The 26,497-nt window shown below is 41.8% G+C and overlaps 1 protein-coding gene across 1 annotated transcript in view; it reads left to right on the forward strand.

Moving 5' to 3' along the window:
• Positions 1-26,497, forward strand: part of fars2 (phenylalanyl-tRNA synthetase 2, mitochondrial) — a 75,001-nt gene that overhangs the window by 4,153 nt on the left and 44,351 nt on the right. The window contains exons 2-3 of the mRNA XM_042510854.1: positions 1,052-1,266; positions 25,129-25,466. Of these exons, the coding sequence (XP_042366788.1) occupies positions 25,147-25,466 (320 nt within the window). The 5' untranslated portion in view covers positions 1,052-1,266; positions 25,129-25,146. The remainder of the gene's footprint in view (positions 1-1,051; positions 1,267-25,128; positions 25,467-26,497) is intronic.

Consider the following 26,497-nt stretch of genomic DNA (forward strand, 5'->3'; position numbering starts at 1 on the left):
CGATTTCTGTCAAAAACATGAGAGAAGGCAAAAAGCAACGAAAGAGGAAAAAAATTAATCAAAAATTAGCAAAAAAAAGTAAAAAGTAAAAGAAAATAACCTGATTTTTTTGAGTTTAACTTAAAAAAGCTAGTGTACGGGCTATCTTAAAAATTTAAGTAGACTGAATTAAAGAAGGCGAGTCGAGGTAATTTTGTAATTTTGTATTGATTGAACTTGTTTTCTCAGATTAAGTCAACTTGAAAATTTAAGGCAGCCTGACACAAACTTTTTTTTCAATTATTTATTTTCAATATTTAACAACTGACAAATATTTAAAATATAATGAAACAAAACTAACAGTTTAATTAGACAAAATGATTGTTAGGACAACAAAATAAATGAGTAAACTGTTAATAAAAAATAAAATAAACTTATTTTAAGTTAAAACCCTTTGTGTTACAGTGCAGGAAATCACCATATTCAAGAGGCCGAAAACTATTTTTTGTGACATTAAAAATGAGTCGATGATGATCAGAATGGTTGGCGTTTATTTTTCTGCTGACTTATCGTTCCAGCTCTAACATTTTATAGTGACTGTGTTTTGGGTCTTTAGAAAACTTAAAATATAATAAAAACAAAAATAAGAGTATAGTTAGACAAAACAATTATAAGGACAACAAAATGAGTAAACTGAAAATAAATGAGTAAAAAAATTGATTAAAAAAAACTAACTGTGAGTTTAAACAAACAGTTTGTATTTACAGTGCAGGACATATTAAATATATAATACAAAAGAGGCTGAAAACGCCTTTTTCTGCCATTTTTGCATTAAAGTGACTCAGTGATGACGAAAACAGCTGCAGATTATTTATCGTTGCTGCTGTAAAATATTATGCTGTCTGTGTGATTCTTGAGAAAACGGTTTAAAAGCAGACTGGATGAAGTGAGAAAAGTCCAGAAAGTGTGGACAGGAGTGAGTGTGATGTTGGTAGTTTGTCTTTGAGTCTCCGCTGTGAGCCGCAGATTGAGTTTTTCTCCCGTCTTCTTCTTTTCTGCTCGGCGGATCAAGGCCTCCGACGTCCCCCATCGATCGCTTCCTCCCGTGCTCAGACCACCGGAACAATCTGTCTGGGACGACATCAGCCCGTGACCCGAAACTGATCGCCAACCAGCACATCCATCCATCCATCCATCCATCCAACCGTCCAACCATCCATCCTCTCTGCTCCAGTCGTCTGCTGCGGATCACCAAACTCTTCTGCACCGCTTGTTCTGCACACTGAAGTAGGTGGAAAAGAGAGAGAGAGAGAGAGAGAGAGAGAGAGAGAGAGTGTGTGTGTGTGTGTGTGTGTGTGTGTGTGTGTGTGTGTGTTGTTATGTTTCACCGTGTTGAACATCATATTGATCTCTGCATTTCCTATCTAAATTCATTACCTAATGTGCTGTGTGTGTGTGTGTGTGTGTGTGTGTGTGTGTGTGTGTGTGTAAAAGCAGAAAAACAGGACTTGTATTATTTCTGGGTGTCATTCTGGGCTTTTGACTCTGAATTTGTCATTTTGACTATTTTCCACCTGATGAGGTCATTTTGACCATATTTGGCATATGGAGGAAATACATGCTATTTCCACTATCCCAGACTGTCAGCAGCTACACTCACACACTGACATATCCCAGACTGTCAGCAGCTACACTCACACACTGACATATCCCAGACTGTCAGCAGCTACACTCACACACTGACAAATCCCAGACTGTCAGCAGCTACACTCACACACTGACATATCCCAGACTGTCAGCAGCTACACTCACACACTGAGCACGGAGGAGATTAAATATAATTTTTTTTTTTTTCATCTAAAATCATAGTGGCATCATGATAAAAACTTGGCATTTAAAGGGTTAAAATTCTGGAAATTAAATATTTAATATTTATGATTAGGACTGATGTTGGTTAAAAGTTAACTCAATGAAAGCAGAAAATCATATTAATGTATAATATTTTTTAAATCCTAATTTTGAGAAGCGTAGTTTGTGTGCAGAGCGATATGAGTGTGAGTATTTGACACTGCAAAAAAATAATAATAATGTATAAAAATCAATGCTTTTTTTGAATCACTGACATATCCCAGACTGTCATACAAAAAATATCTTTTTAGCATGTACTATCTTGAAAATATTTTTTTTGGTGTGTGTGTGTTTTAATCTAACAACATAGTTACATAAAATTCTGAAAATTAATAAAAATTTGATATTTATGATCAGGACTGATGTCGGTTAAAATTCTTAACTCCGTGAAAGCAGAAAATCACTTCAGTGTATACTTTGTGTAATTTGAAAAGCACATTTTGCTCCAGTACGAGTTTGTTTAATATTAAAACGAGAAAGTACAGACAAAATAAATAAAATGCACAAAATACACCAGCAGGCAAACAAATGATGCCACTTACAGGCTGAATAAAACTGACGAAAGTTTTGAATGAAACATCTTTCAACTTGCGATTTAAAAATATCTGATACAAAACTTCCCAAACATCAAGTGTGCACACTTCCCAGTGTTTCTTTTTCTTTCTGAATGAATATTTAATGCGCCTAACCTCCCCCTCGCTGCAGAAAGACGCATTTACGGCGGCTTCCTGCGACTGCAGCTTTATTTGGTGTTTAATGTCACGCTGAGGAAAGTGAAGCCGGCGCGGCAGATGTAAACAAACCCGACCTCTGCTTTTAATTGGCAGAAAAAAATGCAAATCTAGTCAAAATGTGCAGAAGCTTTGATGTGGAGCAGAGACGCTGGAGGAGGTCCAAATCAAAGGCTACGGCGACCGGACTGAAGGGAACATCTGTGCTGATGATTCATAATGTTTATGGTGACAAAGTTAGAGGCCTGCAGAGGGTCAGGCACACACACATCTGCAGAGAGACGTCCTCGCTGTCAGGCAGCAGCTGCCTGCAGCTCACAGCCGCCAGCAAAGATCTGATCTACTCTTTATTATACTCTGGAATCTAGTATTTTTATTTCAGGCCATTTTCTCTTTCACTCCGTCTCAGAGACAAATATTGAACTTTTTGAGCGTTACATTTGTCCGACAGCTTTAGGTGACGTATATCTCAAACCGAGGATCTCCACATGTGTCATATAGATGTTTATTTAACAGAAAAAGATGAAAATTAAACAAAATGGCAATCACAAAAATGGATGATAACCCATACTCAATTAACAGATTCAAATAAGCGACCAGAAATTGCGTCTTACATGTTCGAAAAGGAGGAAGTATACGCTTAATATTTCCCACCTCTTCTCAGCTAATGAGTTAATTAACTTCATATGTAACGTACACTCACATATTTCGTCCTATATTCGGGTCAATACGGTAGTTTAGTACTTTAACTGTAAATCCTCGACTTTGACTCTGTTTCATGTGACGTACGTCAGATAGTAAAGTGACTTTTTGTTGGTGCATTTTCTGCGTCATTCCTGCACATCTTTAAAAAAAGTGTTATTTTAGCTCCTTCTGGACAGCAGTTAGTGTCGGTGCGTGTAATCAGGTAACCTCCTTGATTCAGAAATGACGCACACACACGTCTTAGTACTGGATGTCGGCCTGTGGTTCGACCTCTCGGTGTGTCAGAGCTGGATGGAGCTGCAGCCTTCGTTATCTTTCATTAATAACAGCCGAGGCGCTCTGCCTCTGCCTTCGCCTGTAATCGCCGTCCGCCGCAGAGTCAGATCACCTCTGCATCTCCTCACAGTATCTTAGTGAGCTGCTCGTTGCTTTATTCTTTTCTTCTTTTGTTTTCTCAAAGGGTTAAATTGCTGATATGTTCGCTGATATGTAGTCAGCCTTTCACCAGATGTGTGTGTGTGCAGGTGTAAACAATGTTTGAGGTAAATTTGTAGAACTTTGTAGATTCAATTAGTCCTCAATTCGTCAATTATCCTGCAGAAGTTATGAAACTGAGTGTGTTGACGGTCTGTAGGCGAGAGGAAGTAACGACCCGGCCGAGCATTAGCATTTGTTCTGCTGTCAGAGAAGACAAATTAGCTGCTGCGCTAATTGTCTGGGACTGCAGGAGGATACAGCAGCCGAGTGTGTGTGTGTGTGTGTGTGTGTGTGTGTGTGTGTGTGTGTGTGTGTGTGTGTGTGTGTGTGTGTGTGTGTGTGTGAGATAATGTAGTCCTTTGCTGATAAAATATCACCCAGGATGTCAAATTGATTTCTCTGGGGTGTGTGTGTGTGTGTGTGTGTGTGTGTGTGTGTGTGTGTGTGTGTTGTGTGTGTGTGTGTGTGTGTGTGTGTGTGTGTGTGTGTGTGTGTGGACTAAGGTCTGGTGGGCTCAGCAGGTTCAGGAAGGGCTTTCCACAACAGATGGAGGACACACACACACAACACACACACACACACACACACACACACACACACACACACACACACACACACACACACAGAATCCATGGTGAGTTGCTGTATTATATAACATCCGAAACGCTTCCTGCTGGACTCCTATCTCACACACACACACACACACACACATGCGTGCACGTTCAAATGTTTCCAAAATTCTGGGTGAATTTCCAAATTCGGACACTTCCTGTCATTTCATTTTAACCCAGTTACCAGAATAACTCTTGGCGCGGTAGGTTTCTGCAGACCAGAGACGTGTTTCATTCGGATGTTGGAGCTTTGACATTTTGTGATACTGTGGTTAACGTATGCCAGTTTTGGCACAAAAGCCGCTTGGAAAGGATTACGGGAAGCTTAAAATGCCCAGTTTAGTTGACATTAATACGGCTGGACGCGTCCGGGACTGTCGTTAAAAAGACCTACTTTTGTGGCTGCAAACATGGCTAGAAAGCTTCAAACTATCGTTCAAAAAGGCCACGTTTGCTTTTGTTGCTGCAAACATGGCTGGAAAAAAACATTTGGACATGTCCTGAACTCACTTTTGTGGCTGGTAAGACATATCCTGAATCACTGTAAAAAAAAAAAAAAGCCTGCTGTTGGTAGATTCAGGGCTGTAAATGTCCAATCTATCGTTGTACAGGTCCCAAACCAGCCATACAAAAAGACCCGCATTAAACGCTGCAAACATGGTCGGATATGTCCCGAAATATCATTTAAAAAAGAAAATAGTTAGACGTATCCTGAATTATCAATAAAAAATGTCTGCTGTTGCTAGAAACACAGCTGGACATGCCGTGCACTACACAACAAGACACACTTTTGTGGCTACAAACCTAGCTGGACACGTCCCAGTCATTGAAAAAGACCTGCTTTTGTAGCGTCACATATTTTTGGACATGACCCAAACTATTGTTAAAAAAGACCCAGTTTTGTCTCTACAGTCACGGCTGGAACGTCCCCAACGAGCTAACTAAAAAAGGCCTGCTTATCGCTTAAAAAAATGCTAGCTGTTGCTTGTCCCAAACTATTGTTACAATACCCCTGTTTAATCGATACAAATACAGCTGTACATGTCCCAAACAATAAAAAAGACCTGCGTTGATTGCTAAAAACGTGGTTGGACGTGTCGCGAAGTATCAATGAAAAAGACCCACTTTTGTCGCTTGTGGTTAGACGCATCCTGAATTATTGTTAAAAAATACCCACTGCTGCTAGAAACACGCTAAAAACACCCAGTTTTGTGACCACAAACAGTTTTGGACATGTCCCAAATTGTTTTCAAAATATATCTTCTTTTGTTGGTACAAACATAGTTTGACATGTCCCAAATTGTTGTTAAAAAAGACCCTGGTTGTTGCTGGAAACACGACTGATAATGTCCCAAACTATAGCGAAGAAAGACCCACTTTTGTCCTGAACTACTGTAAAGAAATGTCCCCTTTTGTTGCTTAATCACCGCTGGACATGTCCCAAACTATCATTAAAAATGACTTGCTTTGGTTGCTAAGAATATGGCTGGACATGTCTCGAACTATCATTAAAAAAAGGGTCAATCACTGCAAACACAGCTCGATATGAGCCATTTTTTGGCTGCAAGCGTGGCTGGACATGTTCTGAACTATTGTAAATAAAAGACCTGCTGTTTAAGCTATTTTTATGTGTGGACATGTCCTGAAGTATCACTTATAAAAGCCCACTTTGGTGGCAACAAACACAGCTGGACCCAGTATGGTCATTATAAACACAGCACAAAATATACAAGTTAAAAGATAAGTCCGGTGATTTACTTTATTTTATGTGTCTCTCAATACTGTCTGACTTTCCGTCTGTGTCTCTCAGCTCCAAGTCCACTGGGTCCTACTGAAGACGTAAATCTTTAAAAACACAAATCTATAGTTTCAGCAGTGATTTCTTTAAACAGCTGCTCGCCGCAGTTCTTAACAAACAAACAGGAAACAGTGGCTTTGTTTGGCACTATTTTCAGCGGTGGATTAATCCTCATTTGGTGCAGCAGTGAGTATTTGTGTCAGCAGGACAGTGTGAGTGGGATTGAGTCATCCTTTTAGTAAGATTTTGCAGGTTTGGGATCTCCAGCTCGGAGCAGATTTTAATCATTAAAGCACCTGAATGTGGGGTTTTCCCCATTTTCTCTTTCCATGTTTCATGACCTGCGAGGCGTCGGTGAGTCTCTGAGCGTTAGCGCTGCTGCACAGTGGCCTGTCGTTATGTGAGGTCGGTTAAAAGCGGTGAAAATAAAACATTCAGCTGCTAATAAGGAGGCAGCAGAGTGTGTCGGTCTCTCTGAGGAGCTGACAGAAGGTTACAGGGAAGTCTTAAACTGCTCTGAGCCTTTCCTCGTGGCTCCAGTCTGGTGGATTTTGTGTTTTAATGTATCACATATGTAATAATAACATAGTGTGTCTGTGTGAGCTACTGTCTGTCACGTTAAATGTAAATCTGTACTTCAGTACAAAACCTAAAGGAGCTAATGGTGCTAACTGTGCTGATAGACGGTGTTGACCAGTGGGGGAACCAGAGGGTGGAAGCTTTGCTTCTGCAACAGTGATTTTACCAGCACAGTATGAGTGCAGTGTAAACATTTCCAACCATCTTTCCAGACTTCATCATTATTCCCGTAAGCCACTGGATAATCAGCGATGGGTTGCTAAAAAAACATGCACTTTTGGATAGTAAAAATCAGTGGGAAACAAAGCAATGACTTGCTAATAAATAGCAGCTTTCGTTGCACCATCCCCACTGAGAAAACAGCAAGGGTTCCTTTAAGATCATGCACCTTTGGTGGCTAAAAAGTGGCTGAAAAGCAGCTTGAAAACAGTGACGCATTCCTAAAAGACACCCACTTTATGATGCTTAAAAGCTGCAGGAAATACAACAATGACTTGCTTAAAAAATAACCAATTCTCATGGCTCCATCCCAGCAGAAAACACAGCAGTGACTTAGCGAAAAACAACTGGTTTTGTTGGTATTTGGTCTCAAACAGCGGTCTGTGGCTTGGCAGGTGTCTCTCCTTGATGTCACAGGCTGATATTTTCAGAGCAGATTTTGAGATTTCTTAGCTCTGGCATATTTCCTCGTAGGAGCTTGATGTGAAACATGTGGTCCAGGATCAGGGTTTTCAGATTTGCAAAGGATAATTTTCTGCTTCTTCAGTCAGCACCCCGAAACTCAGACTGCAGCTCTGTGAGCAAAAACTTTAGACACACTTTAGAAAGGCAAAGTTTCCCTTTGGACAGGACTGAAATTATGGGAGCGCGTGTGCAGAGAAACTCTGGGGAATAGGAGCTTTAATTATAATTATGGTAGAGGGTGAAAAACACACACATGCAGGATTCAAATCTGAGCCCAGCCACCAGGAGAACGTTTCTGCAAACCATTACTACATTACCTTTGTATGTTAAAGATGTTTCATATCAGTTTTTACAAAGTGACGTAGTTTCTGAGTTGACTTTGCCAAGCTGCAGACTCCTCAGCACCAACAAACAGCAAATCTGGCTGTTTTTCAGGGACCCGTCACTGTTTTTCCAGCAGCTTTCCAGCTTTCGAATGTGTGTGTTTTAGTTTAGGATAGTGCCATGGAAAACAGTTGTTGTTGTTTCCTGTGCCTTTTAAACCCCAAAATGTGGGTATGCTCTGAGGAACATGTCTGTGTTGTTTCAGTGGAGATAGTGCCACAGAAATTGTTTTTTGAGTGCGTCATTGACGTGTTTGTGCTGCTTTTCAGCACCCAAAAGTGGGTGTTTCTTAGTGACTCTGTGCTGTTAATCCAGCTTTTTAGTGACCAAACGTGGGTGTTTTTTGAGGGATGCAATTCTGTTTTCTAGTGGTTTTATGTCCTAAAAAGTGTTTTTCTAGCAGCTTTCCTGCTTCCGAATGTGGGTTTTTTAGCAACTTGTAGCAGTTATCCCAGCGTGGAAAGTGCCATGAAAAACAATTGATTTTTTAGCAAGTCATCTGTGTTTCCTGCTGCTTTTTTAAAGGAACCTTGAGTGTTTTTCCTGCGGGGATGGTGCCACTAAATTGGTTGTTTTTAAGTGTCATTGCTGTGTTTCTTTCTGCTTTTCAGCATCCAAGTGTGCGTGTTTTTAAGCGGCATGTTACATTTTTTTCACTATCAAGTCCTCAAATGCCTGTGTTTTTTGAGGCATCTGTCAATGTTTTTCGGGGCAGGATATCAACATGAAAATGGTTTTGTGGGTGTGTTTTAGTAACCTGTCAGTGTTCGTGAAGCGGCTTTTATAGTCCTCAGATGTGGATTTTTTTTTTTTTTTTGAGGGACCCTTTACTGTTTTTCTCGTCAGGATAGTGACAAGAAAAGTGATTTTTTTAGCTATTCTTGCTGTGTTTCCTGCAACTTCTCCGTCCCCAAAGGTGGGTGTTTATTAGAAACCTCTTTTTCCAACACGGCTACTGCCACACAAAGCGACTGACTTTTAGCAAGATGTTGCTGTTTCCTACTGCTTTTCAACATCCAGTTTTAGGCGTTTTATAGGGACCTGTCACTTTGTTTTTTATTAGGGACAGTGCCACAAAATTTGGTCGTTTTTTAGCAAGTCAGTTCTGTGTTTCCTGCTGCGTTTCAGCAGACAAATGCAGTCTTTTAAGGGAGGCATTGCTGTATGTCCCGTGGCTTTTTAGCCCCTAAACGTGGGTGGTTTTTCAGGGATTTGTCAGTTTTTCTAGTGCAGATGGAGCCACGAAAAGTGGTTGCTTATAAGAAAGTAATTACCTCACCCCACCCCTCAGAGAAACAAGTCCTGTGCTGACTTTGTCAAACCTCCATGTCTATCTTCTTGTTGAACTTGGAAATTTCTTCCATTAAACTGTTCTCTTACCATATCTTTAAGCTTTGGCAACACAGGATAAAGACAGAGTTGAGAGATGAGGATTACAACAGAAAGTCCAGCTTTGCTTCACCTTTTTTGTTGAAAAATCAGCTGCAGTCTGAGAAGAACACGTGAGGATTGGACAGAGAGACGCGAAGAAGGTGTGAGATCGTACGTAGATGTCGAGGATGTGCGAGCGTGTCTGTCAGCGCAGACCTACAGGTCAGCCGCTCAGCCTTTCATCCTCACTCTGCTGCCAATTACTGTTCAACACAACTCTCCTCCGACACACACCTGCGAGCCGCCGGCCTCGCCCCCGTTTCCCTCCGACGTCTCTTTCATCTCTCTTTCTCCGCTGACAGCAGTTTCCAGCGAGGAAAACTCAGTGTGCATGAAAAGTCTTTATTAAGAGTTAGAAAGGATAACTCCGTAAGCCAGCTTTCCAAAAACCCGCCTGCTCCTGAGGAAACTTCTAGAGAACCCGAGCGCTCCAATATTTTATCTACAGTCTTTTTTTTTCAAATTTTAAAGGTGCCAGAAATGAAATAAGCTTTTGATTTCATTTGGTGCTTCGTGGTGAAGAGTGAAACTTGCTCATGTTGCACATTCTTCAATTTTATCTAAACTTTTTTCAGTCTTAAAGTGTGATTTTAAGCAGTCTTTATCAGACGGTCAGAGTGCAACATGGTGATATGAGGATAAAATATCCAGTGTTTCGCAGTGGTTCAGAAATTCCTGTAAAAGTTTAGGAAATGTTAAAATAAAAACTATGGAACAATAAATACTTTAATTTCACTTGTATTATTGCGTGACAATTTTAGCCTACGAAGTAGAAAATAATGAAAGTGTCTTTTGCTTTGTCCAAAACACAACCAAAAACGCTAACGCTCTTTAATTTTACTGTCATAAAACCTGGAAATTTTGACATTTGGAAGCTGGAGCCGGTGCATTTCTGACATGTTTGCTTACAAACATAATTACTGCATTGATTCATAAGAAAATGTTTTGCAGATTAAATTTTTATCAGTCAACAAATCATTTTAGCTCAAGAAAATTTTATCTCAGGGTAAGAAATGAACATTTGTAGTTCTCGTTAAGTGCGCAAATGTTACAGAAATGAAAACCAAAGCCATTACGGAGAAATCTGATGAAATTTCACCAAAAATGGCTGAAAAGATGGAACGTTTTCATTTGATTAAAGGGTAAAGCTGTCTTTTTACTCTGTGGGATAAACCCTTTAATATGACACACACTCATATCGCACTCATGTTTTTCTGCTCTGATGGCTGTGGGATCAAAAATGTCAGTTTGAATGGGTTTCAATGGAACATCTTAACGGTCTGAATGTAACTATTTAGTTTCCACAGTGTATTTTAGACTTATTGTAGGAGCTGAGCTGCAAACTCACTGATTACACTCAAATACACAATCTGGACTACATTTAGGACACATGCCCGAACACAGCAAAAATAAGCAAAAAATGAAGAATGAAAAGTGTGTAAAAGTGTGTAAAAACCAAGCAAGGGTTAAAACCTCCTGGGGACCCAGTCAGGTTCCTTGAGGAGCCCCTATAAACTCCACGAGCTCAGCGGCTCATTAAGGAACCCTCTGACCTGCTGAGGGACTGTTTTTGTTGCAGATTAAATGGTCTGTCACTCAGTGTGAGTGCTGCAGTCAGCCGGAATAACTGCATCTGAAATATTCATCAGACTTCTCTGTAACACGTCTTGTAAGCCAAGTGTTAGAAGTGTTTCTCCTCTGGGGCCCAGCTCGAAATACGGCTCTGTCCTGCAGGTTTTCTGTGTCTTTCAGCTGCAAGAAATGTATCATGAACTGCAGAAACAAACACAAGATGAAGGCAAATCATTTGAAAACAAGATAAATGTGTGAAGCAGCTGCACGTGTGAATGAAAAATAAATGAACCTTGTAACACTGCAGATTTAAACAAAATGAACTGCAGGAATCTGCTGTGAACTCATGAGAACATGGCTGATTAACCCGGAACAATAAATCAAACTTTATTCATGTGTGAAACCTGAACAGTTAAAAGACCTCCGGAGCCCTCGCTGTCTCCATCGCTCCCTCGATCGTTGCATACATAATGTCACAAATCATTTTCATGCCAGCACTTTGTGTATTTTCAGCCGCAGCAGATGTTGTGAAAGAGCTGAAATGTGTCAGTATTGTTATAATTATCAAACAGTGGGCCCCGAGGAGCCCGCTGCGTGTGGGTGACAGCTAAACGGCTTCTTTTCAAATCCCCAAACACTCAAAATATGAATTGCAAAGCTGCAAAACTTAGCCAAAAAATAGACTCTCTGTCTGTGCGTGCGTGCATGTGTGTGTGTGTGTGTGTTTGCTGCATATTTTCAATTTCCAATTTGCACTCTCTCCAACGTCTCTTGAGCATATGTTTGCTGTGCTGAAGCCAGAATTTTCACTCCTACACACCGCCCCCTCTTTCTGTGTGTTTCTCTCTCTCTCACACACACACACACACACACACACACACACACACACACACACACACGGTGGTGTTGAACAGGTGTACACGTCGTCTCTCTGCAGCAGTGTTTCTTTAACCCTTTGAACTCTGCAAAAGTCTTCCAGATCCTAAATTGGTATTTTTGCTCATTTTAATACAATTTCGTGGATTGACTTCAAATGCTCCGTATCCCTAAAATCTACACAACCTGACCTAAAAGGTTTCGTATGTCAGCAAACCATAATAATTCATAAACCATAATAAGTATTAAAATTATGTCATTAATTTTTGTATTTTTAAATGTGACGTTTTTTCATCAGATTTTTAAAAAGAAGTTCTTAATTTCGATCGATTTTTAACTGTATCATGCAAACACACCCTCCTGTCGACGGGAGGTCTGTTTTTAAAGTGTTAAAAGTTGGAGCTGAAGTGAAACTCACTTTATTTTTTTCACCTGAAACTGAAAGAATCAGAGAATAAAATAAAAGTCATAACTTGGCTCTTTGTGTGAGAGCAAACCTCCAAAAACTCTCTGAACGGAGCTTCACCTCCTGAATACTTTAACATTTTGCGGATGGAAACATCGATATGACAAACAGCTTTTCAATCCCAATCAGATTTAAAATCCTTTTTCTAACAAACAGAATCTGCAGAGCGAGCCGTGTGTTTGCTTTTAGCGGAGCAGAAACTGATTACTCTTCATAAAGAGGCTGTTTTCTCCTGCAGGAGCTGTGCGGGGTTTCACAGCTTTACAGCGCAGGTGTTCAGTATGAGACGACATCACTGAAAAATCACAGAAAAACACTTCATGCAATAACTGATCTCAATGTTTAAACACTTAAAGGAGGTTTAAACCGTTTTAAATTGTTAATCTGAAGTAAAGTTGCAGGGATTGGACAAAATTTCAAGGCTGTGCAGAATTAACGGGGATTGGCTGAATTTATATACATTATATATACTTTTTTGTGATCCAGGAACTGGAGTATAAACAGCAATATGCACATAAAGGATCAAAAATAAAGTACTATTTTATTTGTGTAAAACGGCTCCTTTTGCAGTGTTTAAGTTTAAAAAAAGAAGAAAAAATAAAATACCTCAAAACTGTACTTTGGTGCAGTATTTCTCAACACTGGCCAATGAGACATTTACGCAGAGCAAAAAAACAGTGCTTTTAATTCAGATTTTCAGTTTGTTTTCTCATTTTAGTTTTAATTTTATTTAAATTTAGTCCTCAAACATTTTCAGTCATTGCTGCTATGTCTATAGAAGTCCTTAACCCTTGGAAATACGAGCAAATTGGTTAGATTTCTTTCAAAAACATGGTAAAAAGGAAACAGGGAAAATTAAGACATGGCCCAAAATTAACAAGAAAAAAAAATCACAGAAAAATGACCTGAAAATAAGAAATACAAAGAAATGTAAAAAAAAAAAAAAAAAAAAAAAAAAAAAAAACAAACAAAAAAAAAAAGAAGAAAATGACAAAAAAAAGTGATATAAAAATTTATTTTGTATAAAAAATAACATATAAAAATAAATTTTAAAAAAATTGTTCTGTAACAATATTGTTTTCTGTTTTCTAATCCTCTCTTTCAAAAAAAACCCTAATTTTAGGTCATTTTCTTGTAACAACTTGTGGGACATTTCTTGCCAAGTTGGTCACTGTGGTTCCCTAATGTCTTTTACAGAAAAAAATCAAACCAACATTCAAGGTTTCAAAGGGTTAAAAGGTTTTGAAAGATGTCTGAATGCAGCAGAAGAAAGCTGCTGTCAGAGAAAGATGTGAGATGTTTTAATTAGAGGCGATATTTTTAATTTCCTGACATGAGCCAGTGCAGCATCTCAGCTGTCCTAATTATTGTTGCAGACGTCTTGTTCAGGAAACCTGAAGCGCTCCCGCTGATCTTTGACTTGACGTTAAAAAAACGGCTGTTTTCAGAGTTTATGACCCGCACGACAACAACAAAAGTTAACTTTACATTTTGCCACGTAGACACATTACCTCCTCCTGCTGCTGCTGCTGCGCCGAGTCTGACAGATCGGGGGAGAAAAAGCGAGCTTTGAGCTGCTGCCGCGTGGTCACTGCAGAGGATGATTGATTCAGATCGGCCTTCGCCGTCCCTCGGGACGCCGGCTCCCGAGCGATCGATACGCCGGCCGGCCTCCTCGTATTCATAAAGTGGCTCTGAGCTGCTGCCGAGCGACAAAACCTCTCAAGCGGACTCGCTTCACATGATGGCAGAGCGGACTGATAATAAAAGCGGGAAAACGAGGAGGGCGGATAAATCAGACCGGAAGTTTCCTCTGAACAGTTTCTCCAACGACGAGTTCAATTAGCTTCTCAGTGTTAAAGAAAAACCTGAGCGCGAGTCCCCACTCGAGCTCGAACACTAACTTTAGTTTGACCAGATCTGGCCCCTGACCGGGCCCCTGACCGGGCCCCTGACCGGGCCCCTGACCGGGCCCCTTATGGCCCCCAACCATTTTCTTATTGACAGTAAAAATAAAGTGATGGACCCTGAATCGTTTTTGTCCTTTTAGTAAAAATGTCCAAAAATCTGTTGCATCTGCTGTAGATGCATTTTGACCGTTTTGTTACTGCAGCGTGCAAAAACCACAGATTAACCACGAGTCTGCAACGATGCACAGTGCTGACCCCCGGACACTCTACATCTGTGTGTGATCCATCGCTGATTGATTGCTGATAGATGGCTGATTGATTGCTGATAGATGGCTGATTGATGGCTGATTGATTGCTGATAGATGGCTGATTGATGGCTGATAGATGGCTGATTGATTGCTGATAGATGGCTGATTGATGGCTGATAGATGGCTGATTGATTGCTGATAGATGGCTGATTGATGGCTGATAGATGGCTGATTGATCGCTGATTGATGGCTAATAGATGGCTGATTGATGGCTGATTAATCGCTGATTGATGGCTGATCCATTGCTGATTGATTGCTCATAGATGGCTGATTGATGGCTGATTGATGGCTGTAACGCTGCGGTGGATTCTCCCTTCAGAGTTCGGTCTTCCCCCGTTTAAACTCGTCTGATGTGGATGGAAGAAAAAAAGTTGTGTGGCTGCTGAGAAGTGTGGAGTAAGCAGAGTGTGTGTGTGTGTGTGTGTGTGTGTGTGTGTGTGTGTGTGTGTGTGTGTGTGTGTGTGTGCGCGTGTGTGTGTGTGTGTGCATGTGCACATGCACATGTTCAACAATTGTTTGTCTATGGACAAGCAGTTGTGTGTGTGTGTGTGTGTGTGTGTAGAAGTCTGTAGCAGCAGTGTGTGTGGGTTTGTAGAGATTTGTCTTTCTCTGGACATCTGCTTTCGTGCGTGTGTGTGTGCGTGTGTGTGTGTGTGTGTGTGTGTGTGTGCGTGCGTGTGTGTGTGTGTGTGTGTGTGTGTGTGTGAGTGACACACAGTGAAGGGAAACAAATTGGCTGTATGAGTGGAGCTGCTGGGTGGCAGAGAGCTGCAGCCTCGGCACTTTTCTCCTCCGACCATAAAATCCCCCTCCTTCTTCATCATGTCAGACACTCCTCCTCCTCCACCTCCTCCTGCTCCTCCACCTCTCCTCCATCTCCTCCTCCACCTCCTCCTGCTCCTCCACCTCCTCCATCTCCTCCTCCACCTCCTTCTGCTCCTCCTCCTCTTTAGTCTCCACTGGTCAGCTTTAGTTATCGATGCTAAAGTGGGTTTGCAGTTTCAAATATATCCTCTCACTCACTATGAGGTGAGCTGGGAGGGACTGGGGGACGGGCACAATGTTTCTATGGTGACGATATTGGTTTGGACGGCGTTACCGGTGGCCAAATGAGCGGCGCCACCTGCTAAAATCCAGCAGACCTGGTTGGCTCACGGCGCAGTTAACTGAAAAGCAGCCAAACAAACCTGCAGGCGGACACGTGTTAAAGGTCCAAAATACGCTCAGAAGTTTCTGGTTGATTTCTGGGTAACCAATGACATCACTGGTTAAGTGGGTCCAAACGGGGGGTCTGGGCCCCTCCAAAGGGCCGCCAGGTGAATCTGAGGGGTCGTCAGTTCTGAGAATTTCATCTAATCTTTAATTTTTAGTTGAAGTCCAAACGAAAACAATCGATTAATGGTTGCAGCTCGACTGGAAAAGTCAAGAAAAGACGTCAAAAGCAGCGCAGTAAAAAGTACAAAGAAGATGTAAAGTAGAAGCATAAAGAGACAGAAAATACTACAATACCTCAAAATTGTACTTTTGTATAGAATACAGTAGTTGAGTAAATGTAGAAGTTGGAGGGAAGAGGAGTGAAATATTGAGGTAATAAAGGAGTGAGAAAAGGAAAGATGTAGTAGATGGAGAAGAAGAGGAAGAGAGAAAAGAGAGCAGAGGATTTGTGGAGAAATGAGGAGCAGCGAGGCAGATTTAGGGAGGGGAGGACGCTGAGTTTATGGCCTTTTAACAGAGGCAGGAGGAGCAGCAGGTTGAGGAGGAGGAGGAGGAGGAGGAGGAGGAGGTGGCAGAACATGAGGAGGTGCAGGGAGAGGAGATGGATGTGAGGTCGTTCCAGGACGCGCTGTTTTAAATAAACGCCGCAGTATCAGCCAATCAGCTCAGACTACAACTCCCATAAATCCTGCTGCAGCCCTGCAGGCCTCACACACACACACACACACACACACACACACACGCACACACACACACACACACACACACGCGCGCGCTCATGCACAGATACTGCAGCTGTCCGGCTCTATGCGAGCGTGTACGCTCAGAGTGACAGGATGATTTTGGGTCACACTGTTGATGAAAAACTTTCCCGCAGACGTCGACGTGTCCGCAGTCAGAACGAGAAAAAACTGTCGTGTTTGTAGTTTAAATTCGATCGATCATCCATCAGCGATCAGATCAATGTCGTTCCTTCGGGCAGCTTTCACTTCAGCTCCATGAAAATCACCGTGCTGCAGAAAGATAATCCATACCGCTCAAAACCAGTTTTCAACCAACAAATACCAACATTTTGGTGCTGCCCAACTTATGGCTTGCAGGGCCAAATCTGGCCCCTGATAGGGTCCCTGGTGGCCCCCGAACTATTTCTAATTGACAGTAACAAAAATAAAGTGACTCTGTGAATAGTTTTTGTCTTTTTCGTCTCCATAAGGTGTCAGAGACATAAAACAGCATCAGAATAGAGCTTGTTAATCAAAAAAAGAGCCAGAGGAGGATCCCCCACACCCCCGACAGAGGACACAGCTGAGACACTGATGTCCTAAAATACTAGAAAATCTCTTAAAATTCTAAAAATGTCCTAAAATCCTAGAAATGTCCAGAAATCACAGAAACAATTATTTATATTTGATGCTCGTTGTCATTTAAAAAAAAACAAAAACAATATTGATATAATATTAATAATTATAATAATGACATTTTAAAAAAATGTTACAAAATTATTAGAATTTTCAAGCATTTAAGATCATGTCTGTGTTTTTATTTTCATTTCTTTTTTTTTACTTTTTTGGGGATTTTTTTTTCCATGCGTTTCTTTGTTGTTGTTTTTTTATTTTAGTCACAAATCTTTATGTAAACTTTAAATTCTTAAAATTCTTTTAGCACTTTCTCCAGATCGTTTTTTTTTTTTTTTTTTAACTTTCCTTTGTTGGGATTTTTATTTATTTTATTTTGTTTTAAAAAAATTTTGTGTGTTTTTTTTTGTCACAAACTTTCAGGTAATTTTTGTCCTTTTTTTTTTTACTAATTTCTTGCTAATTATGTGGTCATTTCTTCTTTAACTGCTGACTTTCTTCCTCACGTTTTTTTTAAAGAAATCAGGCCACGTTCTTCAAGGTTTCAAAGGGTTAATTTAGTAGATTGTGTAACAGTTGAAAATGAAATGACTAACGAGGCTTTATTTTGCTGCTTGTTCTTACTTTAAAATGCTTCAAAAAAGAGACATTTAATGTGTGACATCCTGAGTTTCCAGGACTGAGAGAAGTGTCAGAGCCAGTCTATTTTTACAGGCCGACACCCTCACTGTTTACAGCCGCCCATTCATTACAACCATGAGAGGGGGGAGGGGGGGGGGGGAGAGGGAGGGAGGAGGGAGGGAGGAGGCGGGCGGAAGTTGTGTAACTGTCCGTGTTGGCGAGCACGCCGTGTCGTGAACAGGAAAGAGAGAGGCGAGAGCCACAGGAAGTGGGGACGGTGCCAGAGAGGGACTCCCTCTGATGGGAGGGGGCGAGCGACACTGACACTCCTGCAGAGACAGAGGGAGAGAGAGACAGAGACACTGAGAGAGACACAGAGAGAGAGACAGAGACACAGAGAGAGACACAGAGACACAGAGACACAGAGAGAGACACAGAGAGAGACACAGAGAGAGACACAGAGAGAGAGACAGAGACACAGAGACAGACACAGAGACAGACAGAGAGACACAGAGAGAGACACAGAGAGAGAGACAGAGACACAGAGAGAGACACAGAGACACAGAGAGAGACACAGAGAGAGAGAGAGAGACACAGAGAGAGACACAGAGACACAGAGAGAGAGACACAGAGAGAGACACAGAGAGACACAGAGAGAGACAGAGAGAGAGAGAGACAGAGACAGAGAGACACAGAGAGAGATACAGAGAGAGACACAGAGAGAGACAGAGAGACAGAGAGACACAGAGAGAGACAGAGACAGAGACAGAGAGAGACAGAGACAGAGAGAGACAGAGACAGAGAGACAGAGAGACACAGAGAGAGACACAGAGAGAGACACAGAGAGAGACACAGAGAGAGACAGAGAGACAGAGACACAGAGAGACACCAGAGACAGAGAGAGAGACAGAGAGAGTGAAATGCCACCTGTTCTCCTTATAAACTCATCATTCTGATCACACTCAGTCGTGCTCAGAGTGTGTGTGTGTGTGTGTGTGTGTGTGTGTGTGTGTGTGTGTTAAATAGTCTTCTTATTTCCTGCATGATTCTGTGTGTTTATGAAATTTAGGAGCGTGATCCCACAAATGAATTTACTTCTGACACCCTTTAACCCTTAGGGCACCGCTTTAATATCGCTCACACACACAAATATTATACGTTACTGTTAGTTTTTACCCTCTTTTGTCTCTCTCTGTGTCTCAGTGTGTGAGTGTAGCTGCTGACAGTCTGGGATATGTCAGTGTGTGAGTGTAGCTGCTGACAGTCTGGGATATGTCAGTGTGTGAGTGTAGCTGCTGACAGTCTGGGATATGTCAGTGATCAGCAGCTACATTGACTGTGACAGGTCACCTAGTGGAAATAGCATGTATTTCCTCCAGATGCCAAATATGGTCAAAATGACCTCATCAGGTGGAAAATAGTCAAAATGACAAATTCAGAGTCAAAAGCCCAGAATGACACCCAGAAATAATACAAGTCCTGTTTTTCTGCTTTTACACTCTCTCTCTCTCTCACACACACACACACACACACACACACACACACACACACACACACACACACAGAGACTACAGTGTGTATATGTACAGTATCTCTATAGGCCTGTTTCTCTCTGCAGTTTGTGATTTATCACCTCTTTCTATCAAAGTGTCACTTTTTAGAGGCTGAATGAATCCCTCTGCACAAAAAGAGAGTGTGTGTGTGTGTGTGTGTGTGTGTGTGTGTGTGTGTGTGTGTGTGTGTGTGTGCGTGCGTGCCCGCTCGCTTGTGTAGGCTGTATGTCTTTGTGCGGCACGTCGCCCGTCTGCTGTTGAAGTTCACGCCGGAGCTTCATCTCTTCCATCTTGTTCACCTGCGTGTGTGCGCGTCATGCGGCACTGTAACCTTGGCGACCGCTGTGCTCGTCTGAGGCGTCGTATTTCCTGCAGCCTGGCGTTTTCTGTCACATCCACACAGTAACTGTGGCGAGGAGCTTTGTTTCACTCTGACGCGAGTTTATCCCTCCATCTTTGTGGCATGCGGTGGGTGGTTTGGTGGAGGGTTTTTTTGGGTTTTTTTGGATGGCGGGCTGCAGCTCGTCCTTGGCGGCGTCTCTGTTGCCACCTTTAGCCGGCTGGCAGCGTCAGAAGTCACATCACAGCTTCACTGTTGGCTGCTGCCACGCCGGTTAGTCAGAACAACTTCTTGGCAACAAAACAAGGGATTTTCTCAGCAACTTTCACACATGATGAATCATGTTTCGCTTCCTCCAGAGCCGCTTACACTGAATCTGCTGCACACAAAGCTGTCGTATTTTCATACCTGACGCCTCGATCAGAGCTCATCGGCTCAGCGTCGATGTGACTCATGGTTCAGATGACATGTAGTGATATAACATGAACAAAAACCAGATCTGTAGGATCATTACAGGGACATAAACCTCGGGTAGAGTCGTGAGGATGGGCCTGAAAGTGCGCCATCGTGGCCAAACAGCGTACTTACACACTTTTTCCCATTTACTAATGCTGTCTTCACATGCTTCGCGGAAATATCAGATTGACTTATTTACGAGTTATGAGCACATGAATGGCCCCCCAAAGTTGGAATTACGAGTGGAAAATTGGGAAATTTTGATGAGTTGTGACGTTTCAGGGCAGCAGAAATGACAGAAAGTAATAAAACGGTTTCACAAATTGACAGTAAAAACTTAAATATGTGGTTATTTTGTTCGTAGTAGCTCTCATTTACATGCAGTAGTTACACATTTTAGTTTCTGCATCTATTAACTGCAGAGTATACTACAGAGTATACTAACGCTGACGTACGACTTGACGTCATAATTGCATAAACATGGAGGGCAAAAGTCAATGTTTGATTAACAGTAAGAAACAGTTTTATCGATTCACATATTAAATATCAAGTTTTGATCACATGTAAAATGTAAATGTCAACGCAGGAGCAAGAAAAGTCTTAATTTTTCTATTTTCTAAAAGTCTGGACTGTGTGTATGAAAGGTTATTAGGATGTGAAATTCTAACCTTTTTGTTTTGGATGTTTTTTAATGAAAAATCAAAATATAACAAACTCTTTGTGACTAACTAAAAAAAGTTCATTAAAAAAAACTTGTGCTGTAGCCTCATTTTTTGACCGATTTTAAACATTCATATCGATATGTTCTTCGGTCACCTCCTACTTTAAATGCTGTGAGGGAAAATTACATTAATGGGTTAAGCAGGTTGGAACATGCAGAGCTTTTCTGAAGATTATAAAATGTTCTATAAGATTGAAATAATTCTTATTTTATTCTGTTTTCACTGAATTTTCAAGCACGACACATTTAATAAATTGCTATCATTTGATTACCGGTCCTCCGTATTATATGAAAGTTCGAACTGGACCTGAGTACTGAGCGTACCAGACTGCGCTCTGAGGTCGTCTCGTGTTTTGGCGTCGAGTCATGACTCGGTGAAGGTTTCCGAGGTTAAAAAGTGTGAAAATGAATAAACCCGGCAGCTTCGTGCTCGCTGCGGTCCCAGCTCTGTCATCAGGCGGCGGAGAGCAGATATGAGCGGAGACGTGTGGAGCGTTTCACCGATAAACAACCGAACGGCAGAGACGCCCCCACCGGACTCATTAAAGTTTGATCTGATCTAATCTTTTCATTTGCTCGTCCTCACCGCTCTGTGTTTAAAAAATTCCATGTGATCCTTTTCCTCTTCAAAAGTCTCTCTGATTTCCTTCAACCCTGTTTTCTATCGGCGGCGCCGCGCTCAGATCTGCTGCCGTCAGGGTCACCGGCAGGTCGCTGTCACCTATGACCTTTTGGAAAAAAGAGCTTTTATGAAGTTTTGCATCACATCAGTCGAAAATAAAAAAAAACACACACATCAACATTTTAAAAGTGTAACTCACAGAGCTGATCGGGCTACAATACCCAAACAAAACTGATCTTTTTTTTATTTTTTAGCGTTCTTTAGTGAGTATCATTTAATTATATCGCTTAGATGGTTCCATTAATACAGCTGCGTTCCTCCTTTTTGTTCTCTAGAGAAACGTTTAGAGATCAACAGTTTTCTCCACCATTTCTCTTTTTCCTCCAAATTACCAGCAACATTTCTGACAATTATTCGTTGAAGGTCCAGTGTGTGATGCTAAACCTTTTCTCTAGATATTTTTCACCATCTTATTGTAATTATTTTCTAAATCTACTATTTTTTCTGCAATTTTAAAAATAGAAATCACACCAAATTGCTCAGGTTTTTAGAGTTAAATACTTTTGAAAGGTTTCTAAAAGTAGAACAAGCAAAGTGAAGTCGCTCCAGGTCTCAAAGGGTTAAAATACCTGCCACAGGCTCCCAGCGCCCAAAGTTACGTCTTGAAATGTCTCATTGTGTCCGAAAATTAGTTCAAAACTCAAAGATGTTCAGTTCATGTTTACATGAATCAGAAACAAGCAGCCGGAGGTCGAGATGGCTGCAGTTTCTGCTATCTTTGCTTTCACTGTTGACTCGTTTCAGCTTCAGACGTAAACGATGCAGCACCTCCAATCAAAGACTATCGCAGTTAAAAACATAAATATGAAAATCTCCGACATCAGTTGAAACCTAGTGCAGCTGTCACGCGCAGTGACAGCCTCTCTGTGGACATGACGGACGTCTGACGGTCTGGTAAAGGTGAAGAGGCCCTTCATCTTACACAATGAGAAAAGGTCATGTGACACTTCCAGACAATATATAGTTCGACCTGCAGTGATGTACGTGATCCCGCTGCGCAGTTCGCCGAGAACTGAGTTAAAAGACACTAAATAAAATCTGAAACATAAAAAATAAAATATTTCGTCTCCGTTTCATCTCCTCTTTCATCTCTTTGGGAGTGACTTCTTCGCAGCGTGTGATCATCACCATATGTCTGTTCCCATGGCACCAAACACCACCACACACGCACATATGGACGCCTACGCACACGGACACACATGTTCACTAAATACACACATAATACACATATTTATAGTGTTTGTGATAAACTGCAGAGACCTGGAGCTCAGCAGAGACAAAAACCATACGAATCTTCAGTGTGGACATTTAATCTGACATCTAATTACAACTGATTCATGTTTGTTTTAAGTATCTTTGAACATTTTAATCAAAAAATTCAAATGAAACGTTAATGTTATTTTGCAAAACTGCAAAGTGAAACCAAACCAATCCAGCAAAGTGACCCAAAAGTTGAGTTTGTGCCTAAACTGAAGCAAACTTTCACGAGAACAGCATCCAGTGTTGTGCATAAATTCACGATAAACACACGTCCTCCTGATTTTAGTAAAATGAATGAATCCGTTATCAACTAATGACATTAATGTTAAGGTGACTCACGAGAGTTAATGACAGTCGTGAACTGCGTTTTACTGCACTCTGCATGCCAGAGTTGTTTCAAAGATGGTTTCCCTGTTGATTTGCATTTCTAAATCCATAAAATGTCCGAAAATCCTTCAAACACCCAACAATTCCAGAAATATGCTAAAATCTTAGAAATTTACTCAAGTCTTAGAAATATCCTAAAATTCTATAGGCCTATTTTTACAGTACAATTCAGTTTTTTAGTTGAGCTTGGGCCCTGGGTTGGACTTGGACTTGGACAGAAACTACGTATTCATATACGGTTGTGCCTGATTTTTTGGGCCCCGATCAAAGTCTAGTGCTGCTCTTGCTGAAACACTAATTGCTCCATTATATGATTTCATATTACCAGTGCAAGTTTACTTAAATTGAGCGCTTTGATTTAAAATTGCCAGAATATGACACGAAAAATGCCAGTTCAGTCGATTAGCATAAAACTGGTTTAAGTTTGTGCACTGGGCCAGACGGGCAAAACCGGAAATCAACCCAACTCTAGCCACAGGTAGACTTAAGTTATTCACATATAAAAGAAACATGAGGGGACCCAGAACGCTGCCCTGTGGGACGCCACATTCTGATTGAATGGCCTCAACTCACTGAAATCAGTAGTTCTAAAAATGTGAAATTCTAACAAAGCTACTGCCACACGCAGTAGTTAATGTTTACTTCATAAAGTGTTTCCATTTTCATGCTGTTAGCAGAGGTGTTTGTTTGAGGCGCACTGGGCCGCCATCTCTGCGGGACACCCTGTTAACACATCAGTGCTCTGCAGAGGACTTCTGTCTGTGGTGGTCTTTCAGTGACCTTTGCTTTAGTGCCAAATTATGAACTCTGTACACAAGACAAATAATGGCAGAGCAGCTGTGACCTTTACTCAACATATTAATGCTTTTCAGAGGAGGATGTTTTGTGTTTCTCAAAAAAATATATGTATTGTGGGTTGTGAAGATCACTGTGGCTGGTAGGGGTCGCTGTTTGTGCTTTTAACTGCTGTCATGTCAAATTATGGCTCCACATACTTTACTTTTATGTCGCTGTTTAAAGTCAGAATGACCTTCAGATGTCCCTTCACCCAACAACCAGCTCTGTGTGTGTGTGTGTGTGTGTGTGTGTGTGTGTGTGTGTGTGTGTGTGTGTGTGTGAGACCTCCACACTGCTCTGTCCAGTCCAGTATAATATGACACCAGCAGCAGAGCAGAGGTAAAAGCTTCATGGATTTAGGAACAATAATCCATTTTGCTGCAATGCCACTGCAATGCAACACCCCTTTGTCTTGTTCAGGGATGCTCCCCAAGTGTGTGTGTGTGTGTGTATGCGCGTGCGTGCGTGTGAATGGACAAATATTTGAGTGGGACAGATAAAAGGGCGATTGTCTCGTCTCCTGTCAGAGGTTGAATGATGTAGAGAAGGAAGAGGACAGGGAGCAAAAACAGAGACAAAGTGAAGCCGTCGACCTTTTGCTGTTTTTGATGTTTTGCCCATTTCTGTAATTATAAACTAATTAGCAGCTCCGACCTCATCTGACCTCCACTGAGAAGCTCCTGTGTTTTGTTTTATGATCGGCTCTGATTCATGTCCTGCTGCCCCTCTGCTGTCCAGCCCAAATGATAAATCGGAGCCTCTTTGACTCAGCTCCGATGCCGGTTTCTGCTCAGCAGCAAACAGCAGACAGACACAGTCAGAGACTCGCTGGTGAAGGACGTGCAGCATTTAGCGGCTAAGGAGAGAAATATTTTCCCTCACAGTATGGTGGAGACCAAAAACAGAGCTACAAGTGAGAGAATATTGGACTTACATTCGTTAGGAGACAAACTCAAAGGGCCCATCTAATACCGGGCACCATGAAATGTCCTAAAACCTTTCCATCATCCTAAAATCCTAAAAACACCCTAACATTTTAGAAATGTCCTAAAAACATGTATGGGGCTGCTCCTGACATTTTGCAAAAGCAAAGCAGGTCGAGTATCCCTGACTTAGAAATTATAAATGAAAATGTAAATATTTCCAAAAAGTTATCTTTTTCTTCAAAGCAAAAATATGAAATGTTTTAACTTCTTTTGTTTTGTTTTTGTTTGTCCTCCATGTCCCTCTGTGTCTAAAGCTAATAATAATATAACATATTCTAATGTCTCTGTCTCTGCAGCTCCATGGACCAATCAGCATGAGACTCGGCAGCACGTCCCTGTCCTCGCTCCTCCCCCTCCTTCAGTCCCCGCCCCTCCCTCGCCTCCACCGCTGCTGCCTGTCAGCCCTCTCAGCCAATGGCAGCGCAGCGTGGTGCAGACGCCTCAGCACAGATGGCCCCGCCCCTCAGCCTGTGATTGGTCAGGACTCGGTGGAGGTGTTGGGTAACTCCTACCCCCGTGATGACTTCACCAACGTCACGCCAAAGATCCTGGCCCAAGTCGGCCGCAACCTCCACAACCAATCCCATCATCCTCTGTGGCTGATCAAAGAGCGAATCAAAGCTCACTTCTACAGGTACGTGTGCAGAGCGAAGCAAGTCAGCGTTATTTCTGAAGTCTTTTTCTAGAAAACGGGCAGTGGGTGAATGAGACAAAAGTTAGTCAGTCTCTGCCTGTGGCAATTCTCATGCACACGTGCAATTTCAGATTATCGGGCAACTCATCCAGGAGGAAAATGGATGCAGACAGAAAGACGGACAGATGAATTCTGATTCGCGGGTCACGTGGCTGTTCAGACGGAGGTCACATAAAAAACAAGGAAGTATGTGATTTGGAGCCACATAGGAAAGTGGCCCGAATCTGAATTGAAAAGATCAGATTTGCGCTGTTCACACGGACATTAAACAATCACATCTGGGTCACATGGGAGGGGCCCGCAGTGTGAACAGCACCGTGAGAATGAGGCTGAAGTTACCGAGGCAACAGCACACCGGCAACTCCAGTGTTCAGTGAGGTAAAACGACGTAAATGATGATTTTATGATTGAGGTCTGGCTTTGAGGAGAGCACAGATCAAGTTTTTCTTCAGCTCCAGCTCGTAAAGAGTGTGTGTTTGTGAAGCACCGAGCAAACGGCTGGATTAATGAGATTATTCTGCTCGAGTCGTGTGAGAGTTTGTCATCAGATGTATTGATGGAGTTGAAACAGGGACTCTGTATCTGATGTAGAAATGGTCATATCGGAGGGTGGAGTATGTCTTCAAATGTCTCAGCTCTGCAGCGAGCTAAAAAATGTCCTATTGTTTCTTTCTATGTGAATCTTCACACTGGAGGTGTGAATGTTCACACGACCCCCAGTTTAATGTCCTCGGTGTGTCTGTGTGTTCTCGTCTTCCACGTCCCAATAAACCCAGTCTGTGCTTTAAATCAGCTGCTGCTGCGTCTCCACATGTCTCATATTTCTGAGCTCTTTCTGTGTTTTCGGAGAACAAACTGCTGACTGACTGTCTCCGCAGGCTCGATGTGTCTTCAGGGACGGTCGGGTGTAAAAGTTTGCTGCAGTGAAATATCGTTACGCTGCTGGTTGTATTCCACTCTCGCCATAAAGA

The sequence above is a fragment of the Plectropomus leopardus genome, chromosome 21, assembly GCF_008729295.1.
Source record: "Plectropomus leopardus isolate mb chromosome 21, YSFRI_Pleo_2.0, whole genome shotgun sequence".
Lineage (NCBI taxonomy): Eukaryota > Metazoa > Chordata > Actinopteri > Perciformes > Serranidae > Plectropomus > Plectropomus leopardus.